The sequence below is a fragment of the Calypte anna genome, chromosome 6 (assembly GCF_003957555.1).
Source record: "Calypte anna isolate BGI_N300 chromosome 6, bCalAnn1_v1.p, whole genome shotgun sequence".
NCBI classification, from domain to species: Eukaryota; Metazoa; Chordata; class Aves; order Apodiformes; family Trochilidae; genus Calypte; species Calypte anna.
Window position 1 is genome coordinate 700209 of NC_044252.1, and position 24355 is coordinate 724563.

General features: G+C 48.9%; 2 protein-coding genes across 4 annotated transcripts in view; both read left to right on the forward strand.

Moving 5' to 3' along the window:
- PIK3AP1 (phosphoinositide-3-kinase adaptor protein 1) overlaps positions 1 to 22916 on the forward strand; it is a 28616-nt gene extending 5700 nt beyond the window's left edge. Inside the window, exons 2-17 of one of the 3 annotated variants that reach the window (XM_008504027.2) lie at positions 1446 to 1862; positions 9109 to 9257; positions 10056 to 10200; positions 11301 to 11443; positions 11832 to 11964; positions 12448 to 12644; positions 14040 to 14229; positions 16417 to 16512; positions 16897 to 17076; positions 17493 to 17555; positions 18449 to 18654; positions 20078 to 20150; positions 20461 to 20616; positions 21074 to 21144; positions 21310 to 21425; positions 22263 to 22916. In XM_008504027.2, coding sequence (XP_008502249.1) covers positions 1446 to 1862; positions 9109 to 9257; positions 10056 to 10200; positions 11301 to 11443; positions 11832 to 11964; positions 12448 to 12644; positions 14040 to 14229; positions 16417 to 16512; positions 16897 to 17076; positions 17493 to 17555; positions 18449 to 18654; positions 20078 to 20150; positions 20461 to 20616; positions 21074 to 21144; positions 21310 to 21425; positions 22263 to 22317 — 2390 coding nt within the window. In that variant the 3' untranslated portion in view covers positions 22318 to 22916. Of the gene's footprint in view, positions 1 to 1445; positions 1863 to 9108; positions 9258 to 10055; positions 10201 to 11300; positions 11444 to 11831; positions 11965 to 12447; positions 12645 to 14039; positions 14230 to 16416; positions 16513 to 16896; positions 17077 to 17492; positions 17556 to 18448; positions 18655 to 19592; positions 19739 to 20077; positions 20151 to 20460; positions 20617 to 21073; positions 21145 to 21309; positions 21426 to 22262 lie in introns of those variants that run through there. The other 2 variants (XM_030452866.1, XM_030452867.1) reach the window with 2 other exon arrangements.
- Positions 22917 to 23870: 954 nt separating this feature from the next.
- LOC103537678 (transmembrane 9 superfamily member 3) overlaps positions 23871 to 24355 on the forward strand; it is a 33222-nt gene continuing 32737 nt past the window's right edge. Inside the window, 2 exon segments of the mRNA XM_030452868.1 lie at positions 23871 to 23956; positions 23958 to 24060. Coding sequence (XP_030308728.1) covers positions 23871 to 23956; positions 23958 to 24060 — 189 coding nt within the window.

Consider the following 24355-nt stretch of genomic DNA (forward strand, 5'->3'; position numbering starts at 1 on the left):
CTGCAGGAGCTGGGGTGAGGGCACACCTCAGAGACCTGCTGCATTTTCTCCCCATCTGAGGAGGTCAGGCTGGGGTGCAGTGTGTGGGCCCAGAGTTGTGCTGCCCTTCCCCACTGTGTGCTGCTGTAAATCAACGTGTGGCACTGGGAGCAGAAGTCTCTGGTACTCCTCCCTTCCTAGAATAAAACAACTGACCTGAGTTCTGCTCACTTTTCCTGATTCTGCTTCCTGATCCCCACTTCTCAGCTGCACCAGTGCTGCTCAGCTGCAGTTTGGAGATGGTTACTGCATGGGTTGGAGGTTTTCAGCCTTTGCTTCTCAATGAAGGTTCTGGGGAGGGTGGCAGGATGATGGGGTCTTTGGAGGCTGTTCAGTTTTGGTTTAGTTTGAATAAGGTGACTGCAAAACTGTTGTCTTTCATTCTGGTAAATTCACTCTCTCCAGATGCTTTTTTTTGGCATGCCAAATTTTAGGCATCACCTTCTACTTTAATTAGAAAACTCTGCCTTTGTTTGTTTGCTTCTGGGTGGGTGTGGGTTGGAAATGCTGCCACTTCTGAAGGGTCAAACTGGAATCAGATGATGACAATTTGCTGATAAGGGTTGAAATGCTCAGTGCTGAAATTTACCCCGGGCCCAGAGCTGCAATCCTCAAACTGGGGTGAAGTTCTTCACAGGTAAATTAAATTTACACTAACAAGTTTTCTTGAGAGGGGTGGGTGAGCACTGATTGTGTCACCTTGGTTCAATCTAGGTGTGATCTCAGCAAGCTGGAAACACTCTTCAGTCCTTTCCTGGGTGTACCCCTGGGCTGCAGGAGTCTTTTGCAGGCACTTTGCTTTCTGCTGCAATGAGAGCAGTGACACCAATGGGAGCTGCAGTGGCTTCCTGTGAGCCTGGTGGGACCTCGCTGACCTAAAGGCCTTTCTTATTTTTGGTGGGCTGTGTTTAGTGCTCTGCTTGAGCCTGTGCTGTCTGCAGCTGTGTTGCAGAGACCTTAAGAGTTGCCTAAAATTATTTCACTTTGCATGCCAAGGTGAACTCCCCTCTTCAGGCTGGTTTGTTTTGCAGGTCAGGTTTTTATGTTTTTTGGGTGTTTTTTTCTCCTATCCACACACTTTGAATCTCTAAATTTTCACATGTGGTTTGTTTCACTTGAAAATACATAGGAAACCCTCTTCTTCATAGCAAGCTCTTTGAGAGTTAAAAAAATTAAATTTTAAGTTAAATTTTAGCAGAGTAAATGCAAGTGGGAGTTCAGGCACCCTTGGAATTGCTCTGTGTCTGTGAACACCTCACTCTGGATAGACCTGAGGTACTTCTGAAGGGCTCTGGAGCTTCTGACATGCTTTACGGGGACTGCCCTGTGGGGTTTTTGTGCTGCAAAGCTCTGGGTCAGTTCTTGCTGTGAATTTAAGCCTCCTGCCTGTGTTTTGCCCCGGGCAGGAACCCCTGGAGGATACGATGTGCTGATTGTGCACGGCAGTGACGCCAGGGAGTGGTGTCAGTACCTCCAGAACCTCTTCCTCTTCACTCGCCACCTCCGAAAGCATCGGATCCTGGGCTACCAGCTGGAGGGGGAGGTTGCCCTCTCCCCCCAGGAGCTGGACCTCTTCCACAGGAGTCGGAGCATCATCCTCCTGCTGTCTGCTGAGCTGGTGCAGAGTTTTTATCTCCCTCCTGTCCTGCAGAGCCTGCAGGAGGCTCTGTGGCCCCCCTACAAAGTCGTCAAGCTGTTCTGTGGTGTTACGGACTCTGAGGACTACTCCACCTTTTTCAAGGACTGGTCTCAGTGGCAAGAACTCACAAATGATGATGAGCCCGATGCTTACCTTGCAGCTGTCAAGAAGGCAATTTCAGAAGGTAAGGCAGCAGCTGTGGAGTTGTGCTTCCTGGTCAGAGGTACTGGAGGAGGGAAAGATGTGCTATTGTTTATCCTTCTTTATCCTAGTAGCATGTTAAACTGAAATAGGAAGCTAAAATGGCACAATCCTTGTAAAACAGGTATTTTTGCAAAGCAGTTTTTCTGTGCCTGGTGAATTGGTCTCTAACTCAGCAGAGATTAAGTGACTCTGAGTATGGAAGTTATTTAAGTACCTGGTTTTGAAAGCAAATAAAAAATAAAACCCACCCATCTTTAAAGTTCTACCTGTAAATATTGTGCCCTACAGTTTATTGACCCAAAAAACCCCAATGGCTGAGTTTTTTTACTCTGAAAAAGTAAAACTGACACCAGAGATTAAATTACCTTTTCTGGCACTTCCTAGCAAAACTAAAAGTTTAGATACTTTTTTCCTCCAAACCTGGATGTAGAGTGTGGCATTAGGATTTGAGTGATTTTTTTTTTTTTTAATATGCTCTTCAAAGTTACAGCAGTTTCCTCAGCATCTCCTTGGACTGCTGGTGTTAGTGGTTTTACTCAACATGCCTGAGGGCTGTCAGAAGGTGCTTGGATGAATGTATCAGGTCCTGCTTCTCTGTGGGAAAAAATGTCTAGGTGACCTTTTGTGTGGTGTGATTCTGCAGCCCAGATTTTGTGAATGGTCTCAAATGCAAATGTTCTAATGCTTCCTCTGAAACAAGGACAGCCCCAGGTGCACATTGTTCCCTTTTTTTGGGGTGAAACTGTGAAAACTTTCTTCTTGGTTGGTAATAACAAATCAGCATCTGTCTTTATAGTTTGGCTGCAGCCAACCTGAGTATGAGTGACTTAAAATAAGATTGTTTGTGGCAGCAGACCCCTCCCACACAGAAACACTGCTTCTGCTCTCCTCCCAGGACTTCACTGGTAGAGTTTTAGATGAAAGCTTTGAAGTCAGGAGCTCTTAGAAGGTCTCAGTTAAATCCACTCTCTGCAGCAGACCTGTGAACTTCTCCTGAGCACTTGGCTGAGAAACTTCTTCTTAGCACTCTCTCCTACAGCACTTAGCAGAGACATTTTATGACCATATTTGATATTATCTGTCTGTGTGTCTTCCTCTGGGAAGCACTTCTCTCCACACACATTCTTAGTGCTTCTAACACATTGAAGAACTACACCTGATGCATAAATGACTGAGCTGCAGCTTTGTAGGTGCTGAATCCTGAGTGGAACATCTGACACAGGGTGAGGGCAAATGCCTCTCCATAGCTTTCACACTGTTCTGCTGCTGCCTGTACTGCAGCTGTGAGGCTGTGGTTTGTTTAATACATCATGGGTACATGATAGCCCCCAGACATCACATGCTAAAAGCTATTTTAATTTTTTTTTTCATATGAATTCAGAAATGAGGAAGCCTTCAAGCTTGCCCTGATGAGTGCAGCCTTGGCTGAGCAGAGCTCTCATGCAATGAGATGCCCAAGACAGACAGATCAGTGCCAGCAGACTTTGTGACAACAGGAGGGTCAGAACCCTGGGTAAGGAAGTGTGGTGAATGTGGAGGAGAGTGGGCAGTTAGAAGGAAGGTGAGATTATCTATTTATTTATGTATTTATTTTAGCCCTTAAATGAGGAAGAGCTGTGATGTTGCTAGTGTGTGTAGTGAGGGGCTCATTAAGAGATACCAGAGAGCAAGGCAGTGAACTGTTGTTGGGAGGGAAATGGCATAACAGAAACTGTATAAACTCCTATCATTCTCTCTCCTGTCCATGTCAGGGAATTGAATTAACTTCCTGGCTTGCTTCTGTTGCACTGATGAAGCCATGGATGAAACCACAGAGCCTATCACAGAATCATTCAGGTTGGAAGGGACCTCTTGAGCTCCTTCAGTCAAAATTCATGAAGCTCAAGGCCATGTCTAGTCAGGTTTTGAGTATCTCTTCAGGTGGAGACTTCACAGCTTCTTGGAGCCACTGTTTCAGTGTTTGTCTTTTGCATGTTGAAGAGCTGAAGCTCTTGCAGCCTCTCCTAGTGAAAGGTGCTGTGGTCAGCTTTGTGTTTCTGTGCTGTAAAGATAAAGTGACCTTAGAATAGGCTACTCAGAGTCTGAGGTCAGGTTGGACAGATGGATAAAGTGCTCTCAAGTGTGTCTCAGCCTGAGGGGAAGAAGTGGCAGTATGCAGGGATTCCCAACAGCTTCACACTTGTGTAAAGGTTGGGTTGAGAACATGGTGCAAGTGGCTAGAGCAAGCTGGAGGTAGGGAGAGACAGGAATTGATGCACAGTCCTTAAGGGACAGAGAAATGTGAAGCTGGGGACCACTGTCATTATTTCTGGCTCTCAGTACTTGGAGGAATATGTTCTGAGTAGTCCTATCTCAGAGAATCACATCCAGCATTTATTTCAGCCAGCTTACTGGCCTCAAACAATGCTGTAGCAAGAGGATCTGCTGTACTGCAGTCCTCTCTCCCTGGTTCCTTTTTTTTCCCCTTCTCTGAAGTGGCAAAACTAAACTTATTCTTATAACTGTGTTTTTCTCTGTTGTGTTAGAGAAGATACAGTGCTGTGAGCCTGCTCTTTGGAGAGGAAGGGGTGAGGTGTTTGTCAGCCCCCTGGGGGATGCTGCTTGAGATGGGAGCTCTGCAGCCTGGCTGGGTGTTGAGGAGAGGAAACTGTGATGCTCTTACACAGGAGTTAAGGTTGAGAGAACATGCTGGAAACACTGACTTCAGAGAGCTGCCTAAAGCACTCAGAGAAACCTTCACCAAGCTCCCAAGTGATAGTGAGAGAAATGCAGGAATGTCCTTATCCTGCTGCAGCCAAAGGGTGGAGCAGATGAAAGAGTCTGCCCAGGTGCAGGATGGATGCAGTGTTTGCCACCAAGGTGCTTCCTGAGCTCCCAGTTCAAAGCAATACTTCACAGCTTGTCTTCCCTGGCAGCGGGAGGTTCAAGCAGTGCCAGCACAGGTATATCCCAGCTTTCTAGATGGGGAGAAGGAAATGACACTAGTACAGGACAGAAACTGGAGTGCTTGGGAAGCATCAGGCAGTACTGGACTCCATGCACATCATAGTTGTATGCTAATCTCCCTGCAGGTTGCTTTATGGCAGTGACAAAGCCTAATTCTAAGTGTCTGCCAATGTGAACTGCAAGGCTTGAGAACACCTGCTTAAAACAAGAGCCCAGTGACCATCACTGACGGCTTCTTTCAAGTTTGGAACAGCTGAAGTGCTTTCTGCAAAGTTTTTGCAGGCGTGTGAGGTCAAACTGAGGTTTTTTTCCAGAGCAGGGCTGAAGAAATGCACAGGGCAGATTTTGAGCTGTTTCAAAAACCTTTACTTGGACAGTTGTTTTGCTTCTGGGGCTGCATTTTGTAGGGGTTTCATGGCTGTGTGTTACTAGCACACAAAACTTTCAGTGCATTTTCAGAAGTGACTTGAGAACAAGAAGTTCAGACTGACCTTAGCACGGACTGCTGCAAAGGAGAGTGTTGTGCCTCCTTCTCCTCCTGTCATCTGGATGGTGTGGCACTGGACTGCTAGGTGGTACTCCAAGAGGCACTGTCTGAAGGAGAGTGAGGGCAGGACTGCCCTCTCAGTAGTGAAGTGTCCTTTGGATGTACTGAAGCCACTTTTGGAACCACAGCTTCAGGCTAACAGTGATCTCCTGGTGCAGGATTTCCAGAGCAGCTCCCCAGCTCCCTTAGGTGGAAATCCAGCCTGGTGGGCTTTTATGTGGAGAGTCTTTCCTGCCATGCAATGGCTTGCATTGTGTTTAAATTGTAGCAGGGAGATACTGCAAGAGGAGAGAGAACTCATCAGTAAGTTGGGTGTTTGTGATCAGGAATAGTTGAATCAGTCACATGTGTGATTCTTGTCACCCTTAGAAGTTGCCCAGTTGCTCAGCTGTTCCATTTGCAGTAAGATGTGGATAACAGAGTGGTCTTGCCAGGCTGCTGACTCCTTCCCAGCCCTCACATCTCCTGTGGTGTAAGGGCTGACTTCTGAGAAACCCCAGCTGTCAGCTCCAAGCTGATAGACAGCCCAGCAGCTCAGCCTGCAGGAAATGAGTGACCCAGCAAGCTGCCTGTGCTGTGAGGCCTCAGAAGAACTGCTTCATAGTGGCTTCTAAAAGCTGCTGAGTGGCTGGTGAGGTGTGTGCCCAGGTTGCCCTTGGGCTTTTCCTGGGGGTGAGTTTCTGCAGGGCAGGTGAGAAGGGGCTGGCACGGGGCTGGTCCCTGCAGCTCAGCTGCTGACACTTCCTGGAGGGCAGCACGTTCTTCAAGGGGAAATGTGGTTGGGTTTTTCAGACCACATCTCCTCCCCTTGCTGCTCTCCTCACAAGTATCTCACTGCCAAGTGTGGCCTGAGACAGCCTTTGTTTAAAGGGGAACAAAAAGGGCTCCAGCCAAGACAGAGCCAGCTACAACCAGGAGCTGCTGACCACCTGTGGATGCCCATGGAGAAGCTCAGCTCAGGTATTCACCTACCTTTCTGATGGGTCAGTTATCTCCTAGTGATGGCCTCTCTAGCCTGGCTGTCATTACATCACATAACTGCTGAAGCTGTGTGTGCAGAAGGGCTGTCACTACTCAGGGATCTCAGTGAGTGGGAAGCCTGATCTCACAACCTGTCCCTTCAGAACCTTATCAGATGGGCTGGGCTGGTTTCCTCTTCCCACACTGTGTGTTCACAGGTCAGCAGCATGTGATGGAACGTACAGGATGACTGTAGCATCACTTCACTGCTTCTGTGGGAAGCTGTTACTTTGCAGTTTCAGAATTCTCTGAATGAAAACCCCCCAGATGAATAATTCCTAGCTGAAACTCTGCCTGTTTAACCAGCTGATAATCCAATTACTGATTAACATTGCTTGCTGCTTCCTCCATTACTTAACAGCTCTGGCCTTGCACATGACCTCGGGGCAGTCCACTCTGTTGCAAGAATGCAGAAGTACAAGGCAGAATCAGGTAGTGCCAGAGCTTCTTAAAAGCTCAGGTTATTCTTCATCTGCCAATTTGTTTCTAGTATCAGAGAGCCTGGGAAGCTTTCTCTCTCCTTGCTCCCATTTTATCCTTGCTGACTGCAGGTGTTGTAGTTAGGATCCACAGCTTTAGGCTTCACTTTTCTCTGGAACAGGGCAAGTGAGGTACAAATTACCACACCAATGGTTCCATCTTGGGATGGGGGAGATGCCCTTTGTGTCAGGATGCTCTCAAGTGTCAGTTTGGACATGTATTATAGGAACATCAAGGGTTTGCTTTACTTTTTACTTTCTTTTTTCCTGGACAGCCTGGCACTCCCTGTTTTTTGGGAACTGGGATCTGCCTCTTGCAGCTGATGACTTTGGACAGTACCAACTGAAATCCTGAGCTGAGGAATTCAAAATTCTCTCTCCATTTCCCTCAACACTTGATACCACTGTCTGAAAACCCAAAGGAGCACAGTACATAGCCTTGTGTCAGAGTGGTTTATCAGCCACACCTGCAGAGTTTTGGTGGTATTGAAATCTATGTGCTAAGTTACAGGTACCGTTCTAGGTTTGCTTAAGGCATGGTGGTGGTGAGGCCTTACTTGAACTTCACAGAGCTGCAGAATTTTGGCTCTACACTCTCTACAGTAAACATTCAAACAGAAATGTGGAGGAGGCTTGCCATGAGGACTGAGTCACATACTTGAAGTTGAACATATGTGCACCACTGTTGGTGACAAAAAATTGAAGAGGAATGATTTGCTAAAATTTTGTCTTAAAACCTGTCTTCTGATAGCAAAGTCACATTCATATGGCTGGTAAAAATCCCATTTCAGTATGTAGGAAATGAAAGAAACGTGTATGACAAGGAATTTCCAGTATTCTAAGCTCAAGTCTTTGGTAATAATAATGAAGAATTTCAGATTTAAATTCCTGACTGACTTCTAGCTTCACTGTTTGGAACTATCAGGACACTTTGGAGTGGAGGAAACTTGGTGTAGCTGGAGGGAGAGGGTTCTGAGTAAAACTGGGACTGTTGGCAGCTTCACTGTAGGGATGCCACAAGTGGTTGGTCACTTGTGTCTTTCTCACCAGGACTGAGCATTTCAAACACAGCCTTTCTTACTAATATCAAGCATCTCCCAGTCCAAATCTGCAGTTCTGTCTGCTAAATAATGTGTATTGCTCTTTGCTGCTGCTCTACAATTAGTAGTAAATAACAAATAACTTCCAGAGCATTGGCTTAAATTCTCAACTGCTCCAGGGGTTTCCAAGGTTTGGAAAATTCTGGCTGTGGGAAATAGTTTTAAGAATTCATGCAAATCTTCTGACAAGGGGAGGTCAGTGACCTTCAGCCCCTGATTTGGGGGAACAAGGTGTGAATCGTATGAACAGGGAGCTGGAAACTAGGTAAGAAAGGGCTCTCTGCTAAGTAGATACAAAATAATCTGTTTGTTCCTTTCTCTAGGAGGGGAAGGTGTTTCCTGGCAGGGGGAGGAGAGCTGGAAGCTATTTTATTTCTTGCTATTTTTTTTTACAGCCAAGTGGTATGGATTCAGCTTGTTTGCTCTCCCATCAATATCCATGCTGCTACTTGGAAACAGGCATGAGAACATTGTTGTATAAACACTGGTGGTAGGGTTAGGTGTGTTTACTTCTCCTACTAGGTTTGTTTGGGGAGAATACTGGCATTTTGCAGTGCAAAAGCTCTGGAACTTCTCATTCTTATATAGATACAAGAGCTTAAAGTTGTTGCTTGAGGAACAGGAGCCCTTCAGACTACTGTTTTGTTGACACAAATGGACTTGGAAGTTGAGCCAGGTCAGCAGAATCCAGAAAACTAAAGCTATTACTGAAATGAAAGAGAAGCTAACTTTCTGCTCCCCTTCTAGGAGAGGAAGGAGAGGTTCCTGGCCATCCTGCAGTGGGAGTCAGAGTAATGTCATTCTTACATTAGACACTGGCACGCGAATGTCCCTACCAAAGATGGGCAGGAAACATCCATCTCAGCAGAAAGTGGCACTGGTGTCTGCTTTGTAAGCACGTTCAGTGCTTGCTCTGTGGCCGTGTGAGTGCTTCCCAGCGATGCTTGGGAGGGAACCAAAGAGGAAGCTCTGTAGTTTCCCTTTCTTCAACCAGATCCCCTTTTCTGAGCACGACTTGCAGAGCAACAGGACGTTCCCCCCAGCAGGTCCCGGTGCTTCCCGGGGTGTGTGTTTGCAGTGCACGTTGTCAGCAGAGGGGGCAGCGATGTAACGGGGCTCTCTGCTGTGTTTCAGACTCGGGCTGTGACTCTGTGACCGATACAGAGCCAGAGGAGGAGAAGAACCCGGTGCAGTCCCGCCGAGTGGCCATGGGGGAGGAACACGGATCATCCCGGAGCAGTGGGAGCCCCCCGGTGGTGCAGCCTGGCCGCATACGCTGTGGGGTACTGTATGGCCACTCCTGGGGCTCCCTAATTTACAGGCCTGGCAATTAGCCTCTGGTTCTTTTCCTGTCACCTTTCCTCTTAGCTCTGTCTTCTCTCTCATGACACTGTTTCCCTAAAGCCCAGAAATACCCTGATAACACTCGGTGCCCAGTGCTGTCCAGGCTGCAGTGTCACTTGCTGGCAGACAGTCCCATTAACATCACTACTTGTCACATCTGCTTTGAGGCAGGGTCACACTCCTGACTTCCCAGCTTCCATTCTGGGGAAGTTTAGAGGTGGCAAGTGGAGGAAGGGGATTGTAATCAGCCAATTAACTCCACAGCCTCCATGCAGCCTTGTATGACAACTCTGGTGCTTGAACTGCAAGTGACACTGAGGAGCTTGGATTGTGGCTTCCTGCTTGGAAAATGACATTTTGTAGTATGGAATCAGCTCAGATGGGAAAAGTTGAATTTTCTACCTAGAGCAGGGCTCTGCTGCTTGAGAGAAGAGACTGACAGAGATGAAACAAAATAATTTTATAAATCTAGATTTAATCAGTTTATAAATCTAGCTGACATATGTGCACTTTTATCACCTTAATGCATATACCTGTGCAGGAGCAAGATGTAACAGACCACCTGCCCAGTTACTCCATGACTAGATGATGCTCTGAAAAATCATTCAGGGTCATGAAAATTACAAATAAAAACTTGTGTGTTAGTTGCAGGGACAACTAAATGTCTAGACAAGGGACTTAACACAGTAAGTGTTCTTATGTTGTGAACCTGCATGTTGTGGTGCCTTTTCTCCTAGGTGCAGACAACACTTTATATCATCATGAAATGTAAACTAGATGGGGAAGTGAAAACAGAAGTTGAATTCTCTCCAGAGAACTCCTCACCTGTGCGTGTGCTGGCTGAGGTGCAGAACGAGTACACAGTCTCTGTGGAGGCTCCAAGTAAGCTGGCCTGAGATTTTCACTCTCCTGCCCCCTTGTTTCCCTTCTGTCTCAACCTTCCTGTCCTGACAAGTGCAAGAGGGATAAGGGTAAGGTTGCAAGGCAGGAAAAGTGGAGGCCAGGAAGTCTGGGACTTGCATTCTCACCTGTGGTACTTGTGTGAGGAGGAGCTGAGGCAGGCTGCTGCCTGGGGGGCTCTGTGTTATCCCCTCAGCAGTGTGAGGGGAAACCCCCTGTGGGAGCTGTGGGAGCATATTGCAGCTTGTGAAGCCCTTTGAACTAAGCTGCCTCTTACAGCCACCACCACATTAGCACTGGCAGGGCACCAAGAGGAGGTCAGTGCCAGTAAATAATTGCATGCCTGTGACTTTAGCAGCATGTGTTTAAATGTATGAAGAGCTCTGTGATCAGAGCTGAAAGTAGTTATCCTGGCTTGCCTTTTAATTTAGATATCTTCTGTCACTAGGTATTTACATTTACACAGCTGTTGGTTGTCTAAACTTTAGGTTTGCTGAACTTTAGGGTAAAGATTTCAGGTTTACAGTAATTTTCCAGCATGCTTTTATTAGCATGCTTTGCTCTGTCCTCTTGAAGAATCACGTTGCAGCTCTGAGAATGGAGACAAACAGTCAATGCAGAACTCCCATAAAGTCATTCAGGGGGATTGATTTAAAGGAGGTGACTTCACCCACATCAAAATGTTCAACTTCATCTGTCTTTGAGACTAAATTTTAACATGGAGCTGGGAAATAACTTGCACTTTGCATTATAAAGGTGTCCTTCTCATTGATGGAGTGTGCAGCTAGGTGAGTTCTGCAGTTCCTAACAGTGAGAGAAATAAGATATTAATTCCTTGACATGTAACTATTTCATAACTTGCTGAGTTAACAGCCAAGCATGCACACACATATATAGGGAAATACTAATTTCAGTGGGATTCAAAATATTTGTGTTTTAAGAGAAGGTCCAGGCTCTTAATGACTCCAACACAACAGAAATCAGTTTGGTTATCCAGCTAGCAAGATCTCCAAACTGCTCTTCATGCAGACTCATTCCCAGTGTTTGTTCCTAACAGTGATTTCTCATCTTTCTTTCCAAAGATTTGACCTCTGGGACAGTGCCTCTGCAGATATATTCAGGGGACCTGCTGGTGGGAGAAACAAGTGTCACCTATTACACTGACATGGAGGAAATCAGCAGCCTCTTGGCTAGTGCAGCCAACCCAGTGCAGTTCATGTGCCAGGTAATGCCTCCAGCAAGCAGCTGCTTTGCAGGGCAGCTCTTTCAGAGGCTGGAGAAGTGGAGCTGAGCAAAAAGGGCTTGACATGAAGTAGCTCTTCTGAAATGAAGAAATGCAAGGTTATTTAGGGATTTTCACATGACCTTGAACATCCTGCTTCAGTGAAAGCACAGGTTCTTTTTCTGTCTCTGGAGCAAAAGGCTGGCTGACTCATGATATCCACCCAACAAAAAAAAAAAAGGCAGTTAATCAACATGCAGCTTCAGACACATCTTCAGTGTCTATGCCCACGGTTTTCTGATATGTGCTAAAGACAGAAACACCTTGTAAGTCTCACCTGAGCTGAATCTCCAGGCTCCACCAAGCAGAATCACTTTCCATTTGTTTCCAGGCCTTTAAAATTGTGCCATACAGCATAGAAGCACTGGACAAACTGCTGACTGAATCACTCAAGAAGAACATTCCTGCCAGTGGCTTACACCTGTTTGGGATCAACCAGCTGGAAGAAGAAGATATGACAACAAGTAAGTTGAAATACTGTTTTCTTTTCTCTCTGAACTTCATCTAGATCAGTTGTGTTGCTTTGGAGCACCTTAACATTGCAGTGTGTGGTACCTGCACAGGCTGCCTCACAAATCTCAGTCAGGAAGCTGCATTTCTGGTGATGCCAATAGAAGCAGGATTGCCATTTGCCTGGGGTGAGCCTTTTTTTGTCCCAGGAATCAGTCTCACTTCCTTGCACTGCAACAGATGCAGCTGTGTGGACAGCCTCAAGCACAACCCCAGTGAAACAATCATGCTTCCCAAAATGTCTCCCACGTTTTCTCCCTGGTTCTCCCAGCCCCAGCTGGTGTTTCTCCATTAGGTCTGTGTTGAAACTGGACCTGTACTTTTCAGAGCTTTCACCCCTGCTTTAGTCTCCCCTGGCTAGGAATTATGTTTCTCACCTGCTGGCTCTGTTGCTGCTGGAGAGAAACTTGGGTTCTAACAGGCTCCTGTTCTCACAGATCAGAGGGATGAGGAGTTGCCAACACTGCTGCACTTCTCTGCAAGATACGGGCTGAAGAACCTCACTGCCCTGCTGCTCACATGTCCTGGGGCCCTGCAGGCCTACAGTGTAGCCAACAACTGTGGCCACTACCCCAACACCCTGGCAGAGAAACATGGCTTTAGGGACCTCCGCCAGTTCATCGATGAGTACGTGGTAAGAGCAGGCAGCACTCCTCCTGCAGTGTCCTCTGCAGCTGGGGACAGTGCCACCAAGCTTGGCACTTCATGTGGCAGGCTCAAAAAGGCAGACACCCAGCCACACAGAAAGCTCCCAGGCTCTGGAGGTTGGGGTACATCTCTGGAGCTGGGGAAGTTCCTGGGGGCTTTGCTCAGAGGAAATAAAATGCAAGCTGACACTTGCCAGGATGGGTTTCCTTGTCATCCACCTCATCAAGGATGGGGTTGATGCCTGGTGTAACCTCTGATCTTGGGAAAACCGCAGGCCCTTCATCCCACTTAAATGAGGGGGGACTGTGGAAGACTTTCCAACCTCTTCCTGCAGCACTGTGCTCCTCCTCCCCACAGCACAGTGGCAGAGTTGTGGTAAGAGCAGGTCCTGCTCACTGACCCTCCAGTTATCTGTGCAGTTTGGTACCAGAGCTCCCAAATGGTCCGCACCAGTGTCTCCAATACTAGGATGGAGATCTGGAAATCCCAGTAAACCCCTTTGCTCACCTCATTTTCTCTCTGGCACCTCCCTAAGGCATTGCACCAGCTCTGTTCTTTACCCATTTTGACAGTGGAGGGAAGTCTGTGGATGGTTTTACACACATGCCCTGTGGGTTGGAGGCCCGTGAGGTGGTGGTTGTGGTGCTGTAGCCAGTCCAGATGGCTGTGCTTGGGACTTGGGGGCTGAGATGAAGCTTTGACTTTGCTCCCATGCATGCTGTGGTGAAGATCTGCACTGCCTTCCCCTCCAACCCCCAGCCCATGTTGTAAAGATGTGGGAAAGGGTTCTGCTGTCCTGTGAATTGAAAGCTGCCTGTGTGACATGAACAGCTGCCTGCTGTGAGGTTTCCTGTTAATCTCACAGAAAAGGGGCTGTGTACTCCCACTTGGGGTGTTCTCTGCTGCTGCTGCCAAGAAATGGAAACTGAATCTGCACCAGAGCTAAAACCTCACATTCTTGGTAGTGCTCTGCATGTGTTAAGCTTTTCCCCTTTTGGTCAGCTATGCTAACCCCAAAATAGCCTTTGACAAACATTTGTGTTTTTAGAGCCAGCTTTGCTTATATTCCAGTTGTCTGAAGCCATCAGGTAGGAGAGGAAAGTGAGGGAGTGAGAGGCTGTAATGGCTGTCAGAGTGTGGCAGCACCAACCCCTTTCACCTTCACTACCCGTTGGTACAGCAGAGATCTGGAAGGCTGGGCCCAGACAGCTGCAGTGGGATTTCATTCCTTGGGGGAGCCTCACTCTTGGGATGCTTTTAGAAAGTGGTGTTTTTCCCATCAGTGCTGGGAGAGTCAGATCTTCTGCTTGCTTTGATATTCCAGAGTCTTTATTTTAATAAAATGTGAACTTTTTTTTTCCTTGCCCTCCTTCCTCTCCAGGAAACTGCAGATATGCTGAAGAGCCACATTAAGGAAGAGCTGATGCAAGGGGAGGAGGATGAGGCTATTTATGAGTCCATGGCTCATCTATCCACTGATCTGTTAATGAAACGTTCCTTGAATCCTGGCTCAGATGAAGAGCTGTATGAATCCATGGCTGGATTTGTCCCTGGTGCCCCAGAAGATCTTTGTATGTATATTCATAGAACCACAAAGTTAGGATGGGACCTCTGACGCTTATCCAGTCCTGCAGTGGGCAGAAACGTGTCCAGCTGGACCAGGGCCCCTGTCTGAGAGGCCCAGGCTGATCTCTCCTACACCTCAGCTGGGTTTCAGAGTTAAGGGCTGGCTGTAGCTTTGCTGTTCTCACCAGAAGGAAGCCATGCTCCAGTTCTGGTGTTGGCTGCTGATGGAATTGCTCTACACCTTTCTTTGACTGCCAGTGCACAAGATCAGGAGCTGTCTCCTCAGTGTGTTGAGGACTCCCTGAACAAATGAATTGGCATTTGGGAGGGACCAGATTTTCCTCCATGTCCTGGGTTCTCCCTCCTGACACGCAGGACCCTGACTTCCAGGCACTGGGGGAACAGAACATTATCAGAGCTCTGAGTTTACTGACAACTGGGAAACTGAAAAAAGCTTGAGAACAAAAGAAAGTGAGCACCTAGAAAGAGGTGTACTAGAAAGATTAGAATGCAAACATCATTATTCTAATCCACTTGGGTTCTTGCTAAAAATATTGAGCTAAATCTGAAACATATGCAGATTTTTTGACTCTTTCACCATGCCATTAATATTCAGTGAGGCTGATAGCAAAGATGAAGATAAAGACCTGTGTTAAGCAATGGTAAACTTGCTGCTCTTCCTTGCCTGCCCTCCTCCCACTGATACAGTTTTTGGTTGCCATGCTGAGCAGAGAGTGCAGCTTATTATAGTTCAGGTACCTGTTCAAGGACTTCCAGTGTTTCTGCAGTTAAAGTGTGCTGCTCCCTCAGGGGAAAAGCTTTCTGACTGAAACACTTTTCCCTGTGTCTGTCCTGAGCTAATTTTCTCCTCTTCTAAACAATGTTATAAAACATTTTTGTTGTTTATGCAGTCCAGAAGACCTGGTTGGTTCTCTGCCTGATTAAACTCTTTGAGACATTCTGCTTGGCTGCTGCAGGGATAGTTTTGCTACCAGGATTACTGTGCCTTCAGGTGGAGATAAGCAGCAAGGCCAGCTGGACTGCTGAGGAACAAAGCTGCTATTGTTCACACTCAGGAGGGAAAGTTTCTGGGTGTTTGGCAGCTCTGTGTGCAATCAGTACACCTCTGAATGGGGCTGATTGACTAAGTCTGTGGAGGGGGAAAAACATGCTGAAACCCTCTAACACTTACCTCTCTTTTCCTACCCCTGAAGTGTCCAGTTTTCCCAGAAACTATGCAGGGGATAATCCTTCCTTTTGTGCTTCAGTGTGTGTCCCCTTGCCTAGCTCTTGTCAAACAAGTCACATGAAGTTAAACAGTTCAAGTACACAGTTTTTCCTGCCGGGAAAAAAAAACCCAAGGGGGGGAGGGTTTTTCCCTGCTCCAGGGGGAGTGTCTGCAAGCACAGCCACATCATCAGGCTGCAGAGGGCTCCAGAAAGTTCTCCTGGTGTGGACATGTGCTGCAGGCTCTGGCAGGCCAGTAGGACTAGTAAGGTAACAACCTGAACTGTCCCTAATGTAAGCACCAGTGATTCCCCTGGTTCAAAGCAGAGAGCTCTATGAGTCTGCATTTTAAGATGTTTTCCTCACTGATGGCTTCTCTGTGTTTCCTGCTTCCTCTGGAGTTCTCCCACTGTACTGCCCTGATACACAAATCTGTTAACCTTCCACACCTGAGGCTTTTACTGAAACCCTCTGTTTTTCTTAGCCTGTTAGCCTTTGCCTAAAGAACACTTAGAGCTTATCAGGACAGGGTTTAAAATCCAGCTGCATTGTAAGAGGTAAGGTTAAACTGGCACAGTGCTCAGCACTTGGATTGGCTCTCTCAAATGAAGGTGTTTAAGTAGGAATTGAAGTACCAGCACACAGGCAAAGCCTCCCTGAAATGGGTGAGAGTGCTGCCTGGTTTAGAACTGCTCCCACAAATAAAGGCTGCAAGCTTTTGCACTGATTTCAAGGTTTGTGAGGATCAGAAACTCCCTAGGAAGTGAATCAGCTTCTCCTAAGGTACTTTTTCCAGGTCAGAGTAGCCCTCACGTGTGGGTAGCTATGGCTGTGGTCAGGTGCCTGCCTTCAGCTTTGATTTGCACCATAAACCAAAGGTCATAAAAAATAACACCTCAGTCTGCTCTGGTTTATTACTCATGTGCTTATGGGAATAATCAGCAGGTTCATCTGTCTGGTTCCAGATGTGGAGATGCTGCAGTACAAACCAGACTCTCCAGCTGCCAGAGATGAAGGGTCTGTGACTACAAAAGACTCCATGCTCCGCAAGTTTTTGGAAGGTGAGGCCCTGTTGGAGAAGGGGATGGCACTAGCACCTAGGAAGCCAGTAGTCTGTTTTATTTGATAACTGTTATGATATGTTAATTAACTAGAATTCATAGAGCTAAGTGTTCCTTAGGTTTTTAAAAAAAGATACAAGATCTTTCACTGTGGTTTCATCACCAGAACAGATGGTCCAGGCCTAGTAGCAAACACACACTGCTGGATGTTAGTGATGTTTTTAAGCCCTGCCTTGAAGGGCTTTGACACTTCTGAGGCACTGCAAAACGGGATGTTTTTACCTGTGAAGTGGCTAGTTTGGCAAGGAGGGGCACATAGTCCATCTGGAGAGATCCTGTGTTCAGTGAAGTGACCAAGTTGCTACAAACTCTGCTCTGTTGTAGGGAGTAGCATGGATGTGCCAGATCCAGGGGAAGGAGAGTACCAGCAGTATGGTGAAGATGTTTACTACTCAGTGGAAAAAGACACTCTCCCACAAGAAATGGCTAACAGACCTCCAGTTCCTGTTCCAAGACCAGAATCCAGCTCTTCCCAGCCAGACAACGAGCTGTACATCTCCAAAAGTGAGTTGGTACCAGCTCTAGAATGGCCTTGGCATGGCTTAGCCAAAAACATGCCAAATCATGCTCCTTAGCTTGCTAGGCAGCTATGGAACTCTTGGTCCTGTTTCACAAGCATTCTAACCAGAACTGCAGTGTGAGGTGTGTGAGGGTAATTGTGGTGACTCCTCCTTTCCCCCAGGACAGAAATGTGTGGAAAGCACATCCAGATTTCCCTTGGAGGTGGCTGAGCTAAAATACTGGAGTGAAAAGGAGGGGAGTTCATACTGTACAACTCCTTACCTGGTTTCTGAATGGACTTAGTAGGGTAACAGAAGCTGCAGTGCTGTGCAGCACTGTGTGTGCTGCCACTATTCAGACTTGGTATTTCTATGTTCCTAAGATGCATTTCAGTATCTAAAAAAGTGTTTGTTTTGCAGTTTTTGCACAGAAAGCTCAAAGACCTGAGAATCTCTATGTCCCTGGAGGAGGGGTCAGGACAGGTAAGTTCACCCTGAGAATCTTTCCAGTAATCCAAAAGCAGATCTGCTGGGGGAGTTTCATTTGTCTGAAATTTGACCCAACAGTCAGTTTTGTCATAGTTGTGTGTGAACAACCCAAACTTCCTGACCTTTCCTGATACTGGAAACCCTTTGTAACTGCAGAGTGGGAGTGGCCCTTTCATCACTTGCAGTTTATATCCCCTGGCTTTGAATCTGTCCCCATGATCACTGAAGTCCTTTTTTTACTTTGTGACCCATATTCCTTCATGGAGTCAGTGTCCCAGTTTTGATCTGCTGGATATAGCCACTGCCTGTTAATCATTGTTTCCTGGGATTTAACCTTTACTGAAACCATTGATCTCTGCACTTCCAAATCTGTGCCCTTGTTCTTTACCCTCTTACCTGGGCACTATCAGAGTTTCAGGAACCACACCATAGCTTCTATCTCATGTGCTGGAAACTCCTCTTTCTGTTGCAGTGTGTGCCAAAGAGCCAGCAGCAGCAGCAGCCTGGGTTTTTACACTGCACAGATTTCCCAGGACAAGCCCAGCTCTGTGACTGCCGAGGTCAGAGCTCTGCTTTGTGGGTTGCTGATTTTTTTTTCAGTGAAGAAGCACTTCAAGATGTACATTGTTGTGCATTAACGTATGTTTTTAAGAACAGAGGTTATCCCTGGCACATATTAACATCCAAGACTACCTCTCAGCTGGGCTTTTGCCCTGAGAAATAGCAGGATGGCATGAGGGAGGACAAAACATGGTTCTGGTTAGGGAGACATGCAGCCTGAAACAGATGATTTGTGCATCCCTGCAGTAACAAGGGTGCTTTGTGTTGAGTGAGGAGCACAGATGCCACAGCTTCACCAATGTCTTGTTGTGTTGTTCCCTCTCCAGAGACACCAGTCAGGCCTGTAAGGGACCTGTCTCAGTCCAGCATATATGATCCATTTGCTGGCATGAAAACCCCAGGTCAGAGGCAGCTGATCACACTGCAGGAGCAGGTGAAGATGGGCATGCTCACTGTTGATGAAGCTGTGCTGCATTTCAAGGAGTGGCAACTGAACCAGAAGAAGAGATCAGAATCATTTCGTTTCCAGCAGGTATGGGGTCATTTCACTGCTTGCTTGGTGCCCAGAGCTGGCTGGGGGGCAGCACCAGCTGCTCAGTGTGAGTACAGCTCTTTCCTGGGGGGAGCAGGAAGGTTTGGTCACACTGTCCCCCAGCTAGCAGAGTTCTCTCCTGACAGGGGGGGCTGTTCCCATGCAGCAGCAAACAGGTAGCTGCCTGCCAGGTCTGTTTGTCTTTCAGGAGTATTGTTAGTTTTGGAAGGTCTGTACACTAGGAACTGGGCCAAATCCAGCTGGCTGAGGTGGCTTTCTGGAGGTCACCTAGCACCTGCCTGCTGGCAGGGACATCTCTGATGAACATTCACCTTGTCAGTTCTCATTCAGTTCAGAGCAGGGAACCCTCAGTGTCCCACATGGTGTGTTTGCTTTAAACTCCTGTCTTGTAGATGCTGATCCCTCCCGGGGTGTTTGATGGCTCCAGGACTGACTGTTCTTTGCAGCTGGGCCTGGGTGCAGGGGAAGCAGTGTTTGGGCAGCTCAGCCCCCTCATGCAGAGGGGGTCACTGTGTTGGCAGCAGCACAGGGTGCCTGGTGGAACCAGCAGTCACAGTTTCCAGCTGGAGAATGGAGATTTTAATGGGGCTCCCTCTTTCAAACCACAGCCTGCTGGGTTTGGAGCCCTCTGCTCATGCTGCAGCAGTCGTTGTCAGCCCTGAGGTGTTGCTCTCTGCTGTGTGACACTGGCTGGGAGCTGTCAGAACACAGCCAGGACTTTTCTCCTCCTGATTCTCTCTACCCAGAAGCAGCTGAGGAGCCCTCTCCCATCTGCAGGGAACACACTGCTGCTTTAGCAGTAAATGTCTGTAGCAGAGATGAGATGAAATGTTCTGTGCCCCATCCCATGGGCAACTTCCAAAGTGTCTGCTCCAGATCTTGTCTCCTGGTTCAGCAATTGCTCTTTTCTGACACAGGTACACATCTCCCTGCTGGAAAAGGTGTCTTTTCCCCCAAACACACTACCTTTCCTTATGGGAAAGAGCAATGGCTGAGAGACATGGAGTTCCATTTCCAGACGTGCCCTTGCTCCAGTGGGGACACCCTGAATTCTCTCTGGATTGTCCCTGCTGTCAGCCTTATCCATTCCTTGCTACAGAAAGGACCAGGCAGTAACTTGATTATGGGGCTTGTTTCTGGGCCAGTGGAAACAGCAAATCAGGAGGAGCTTTACACCATGTGCTGTGAACCTGACCTTCCTCACACAGTGAGCATCCTGGCTGCTGAGAGGCACACCTGGGCTTCTGAAGGGAGATTGATTAAAACTTGTTGACTGGTTTGGACTTGAGCCAGGACTAGCAGGCTTTGTTACAGCTTAGCTGCAGAGTCAGCTGAAATGCAACATCAGTATTGCTGGAAAGCTGTTCCTCCTCCTTCACCCAAATTCCTCTGGTGTTTTCAGGAAAACCTGAAGCGGCTGCGAGACAGCATCACCAGGAGGCAGCTGGAGAAGCAGAAGAAAGACAGAAATGCAGGTAACAGTCTCTGCTTCTTCTGTCCTCTGGTGATGATGTAGCTAACAATAAGCTCTCCAGTCTCCCTGTGTAGTGCAGTTATGTGAAACTTGAATATTCACACCCTGCTGGCTCAAGCACAGCCTAGAACATAAATGCTTTATTCCTCAGTTTCCCAGACTGCAGGCAAAGCTGCCCCATCTGAGGAGTCTGGATTGATTCATATACACTTATGGCTGCCCTGACAGGACTGTGTTTACCTTTGTTCTGGGGTGCAAAGCTGTCTCAGGGGCTGTTCTTGCATCTCTTGAGCTGCTCCTTTCCCCCCCAGATCTGGAGATCACAGTGCCCATTCGACATTCCCACCATCCCTCAGGGAGACCTGAGTGTGGAATATACGAGTACACCCCCAGGAAAAGCATCATCCCACCAAAAAAGGAGCTAAAGAGAGGAGACTGGAAAACTGAGAGCACATCCAGCACAACAAGTAAGCAGAAACCTTGAGCATCTCCCTCTCTCCAGGAGCACGGGATGGAGGAGACCTCCCCAGCCTGACTCTGGAGTCAGCTCAGGGGACAGGACTTCTGCTCCTGGGTTCCTGGCACCTCCAGAGATGGCTGACTGCAGAAACACTCCCTGCAGCAATGCTGGCTGGTGGTTGTTTTGAGCAGCCCTGTGACTTTTAGTTCTAGGATAGGTGAGGAAGTGCTCCTGTGATGAGCAGGGGGTGAGGAGCTGCTGGGGACAGAAACCAGGACTGAGTGTGGCAGTGTCAGAGCCACACGGGGACTGAGAGTGTAAATGTGCATAAATGTGTGTGGCTGTGGAAACAGAGTAAATGAGCATGTGCACAGGGGGTAAACACAGGGTTAGAGGGAGCCCTGAGCTGGGGATTTGCAGGAAAATCACAGGATTTAGGAACCTGTTTGTTTTCCTCACTCCAGGTAGTGCGAGCAACCGCTCCAGCACCCGGAGCATCCTGAGTGTCAGCAGTGGCATGGAAGGGGACAGTGAGGTAAGGCCACACACACTGCTCACCTCTGCTTTGTTTCCATCCAAAAGAAAAGGATCTCTGGGGTGGAATTGCATTTCCAGAAATGGCAAAACGCAGCTGCTTCTGCTGTGAGGCTGAGGAGAGCCAGGTTCTGCTGGTTTGTAACCTCCTCTCTTCTGTTTGCAGGACAATGAAGTCCCAGATGCCAGCAGAGGCCACAGCCCCGTGTCCCAGCAAGCAGAGAGGCTGCCTTTGCCTTTCCCTGAGAGGCCTCCCAGAGTGCCTCCTCGAGGTGCAAGCAGGTAAAGCTCAAACACAGCTCTGAGCTGAGCTTTCAGTCCATCAGGGTCTGGAAGGAAGCCCTGGGCAGGAAGCAAAAGGTGTCTTGGAAATACCTGCCAGCCTGTTCTTCATGATACAGAGCTTGTCACCTAGTGAGACTGCCCAGGGGAAAGTTCAGTGCCTGATCCTCCCCTTGAGCACAGAGAGCAGTGCAGAGGGAATTCCCTTTGGCAGGCTCCTGGACTTTTGTCTCTTCTACAGATTTCAGGTCACACTTGTTCATCTGCATGGCTGGCCTCAAAGAGCTGTACTGGTTTAATACAAGGCATTGGGGGGGTTTGCTTTGATTTGATGAGGCCACCACAAGCTTAGGGCACGTGTGAACATTCCTCTAGTGCAAGCAGTGCAACTCTGAAGTCCAAGCTGCAGGGACTTCTCTCAGCAGAGCTGCTCACAAAGTTCTGCAGCTCTTAAGCCAGGAAATGCTGCTGCCTGGGTGCAGTAAGTGCTGTGTGTTGGCTTGATCTGGCAAGGGCAGAGCTGGAATTTAACTGTAGCTGGTTTTGAAAAAATATTTTTCCTCTTTTGATCTTTTCCCATCGCTCTTCATCAGGAGAAAGCCACCACACCATCAGGTTTCACTCCAGCCAGGTGCTGGAGCTTCTCTCCCCAGTTACAGCAGAATCACTGCAGCTGAGGAGCAGAACTAACACACAGGAGCAGGGCTCTGGCACCTGCTCTGCTCCTGCCTCACTGAGAGCCTCTCTCTCCTCCTAGATGTGATGTTACTGCATGCAGTTTGTTGTTCCACACCCCTCTTTTTATTGTTTTAACATGTTTGTGTTCTCTTTCCCCAGGCCTGTGAGCTGTGAGAGCTTTTATCCTCCACCTGTGCCCCCACGAGGTCGCTGAATCTCCCACCACCTGTGCAACAGGAGATTTTTCTCTTTGTGTGCATCTCTGTACAGATACTTTTTGGGTTGCCTTAAGTTATTTAATAGAGGAAGACAGATGTTTTCCTCCCCTTCCTCCTCCCTAAAGCTCTGGTGCCTTTTCCCAGGGTTTTCACTGAGACTTCTTGGCCCTCTGTAACTTTTTTACTCGGAAGAATTCTGGAGCTTTGGGACTTCCAAGAGAAAGCACCATGGTTGGGAAGGAGGGTGCTGGTGTGTGTCCTGGCAGCCATGCACCAACATGAACCAAACCCCTGGCCTTCCAGAAAACAAATCCTGAGAAGCCTGACTGGGAATCATGCTTGGAAAAAAGGGAAGGAAATCAGGAGCTGCAGGACTTTGTTTGAAGGAGATGAGCAGGAGGCTGCACTGCTGCTGGTGTGCCCCTTTGGGTATGCACATACTGACCTTCCAGGAGGTGTAGAGTCAGTCATTCAAACACAAGAAGTTGTGTTTATTCAGGGCTGTGTTTTGCACACACCTTGAAGCTCCTTTCCCTTTTCCCTGAGGACAGACAAGGACAGGCTGCTGTGTCCAGCCTTTGTTATTTATTCTATGCCTCAGGGCCTGCAGACTTCTGGTTTGACTCTCATGTTCCTTATACAGGTAGAGCAGAAACTAATTTTGATATCTCAAGGGTCTCAAATGATGGAAGTGAGGTGTGGTTTATTTTATTTTATTTTATTTTTGGTTCTGGGCTTTGCACTCTCCTGCCTCCATTCCCAGCCCTTGAGGGGTGTGCAGGGAGTGACACAGAGGGGAGCTGAGCAGGACCAGAGCGTTCAGCCCCTCTTGCACCTTGGACAGTTCTGAGCTGTGCCACAGAACCAGTGCTGCTGGGGCCTGGGGTGGAGGGGAGGGACAAGAACCGGGCCGGGAGGGACAAGAACCGGGCCGGGAGGGACAACAACCAGGCCAGGAGGGGCTCAGGAATCTTTATTCCAGTTTGTTCAGACACTTGTGCAGGGGGGAGAGGGAAGGTGCAGCTGGAGCCTCCCCCACTGCTCCCTCTGTAAGCTCTGGACCCCACAGGGGCTGCTCTGCCGGGGTTGGTGTCCACCCGTGGGTTGTGTCCTCGGGTGGCTCCGGGTGGGAGTGAGGAGGAGCTGGGAGGTGTTGGGTGTGGGGATGGGGGTCTGGTCATCCCACACCAGAGCTGCCCCAGCCTTTCCACGGGCGGGGAGGGCAGGGAGCAGCTGTGGGTTTGCGTGGAGCAGCCCCTGCACCCCCTTTTTTAGAAATAATCCCTAAAATGGAAATAAACCCCAACCTGACCCATCCCCTTTGTTCAGCCCCGCTTCTGAGCAGCCACCGCTTCCTCCCGGCCGCTCTGCCCGGCCTGACCACCGCCTCCGCCCTTACGGAGTGTCTCTGTGTGAGATGGACCGAATCCGCGGTTTTTCCCCCCATTTCTGCGGGTTCTCTCCCGCGGGGGAGGTGTCAAACCCCGCCCGCGCCGAGCTTTGTCTCTCGGCGGCCACCGTAGGCTCGGCGTTGGCGGCGTGCGGCCGGATGACGTGGCCGGGCGGAGCGGAAGTGACGCAGTGGCTCGGCGTTGGCGGCGGGGCGCGGGCCGGCTCCGCGGCGGGGCCTGAGGCTGCGGCCCGAGATGGCGGCCCCAGGCCCGCTCCTCCCGCTCCTCTCCAGCCTCCTCCTGCTCTGCCTACCCACGCGCGTCCGCGCCGACGAGCACGAACACACGGTGAGGAGCCGCCCCCGAGGCCCTCCGGGGGCCCGGCCGCGCTGAGGGGAGGCGGGCGGGGAGAGAGAGAGAGGCGGCTGAGGGGGGAAGGGGCGCGGCGGGCGGCGGCTGGGGGCGTGCGGGGTCGGGAGGATGCGGAGGGTGCCGGGGGAACCCTCGGAGCCGCTGTGCAGAGCGCGGGGTTGGGCGCTGGCGTGGCAGAGCCCCGCGCATCCCGCCTCTTCCTGGAGCGGCTGAAGGGCCGGGCTGGGCCTGCGGGAATCCGCCTGCCCGACCGCCTGCCCGGCTGCCTGCC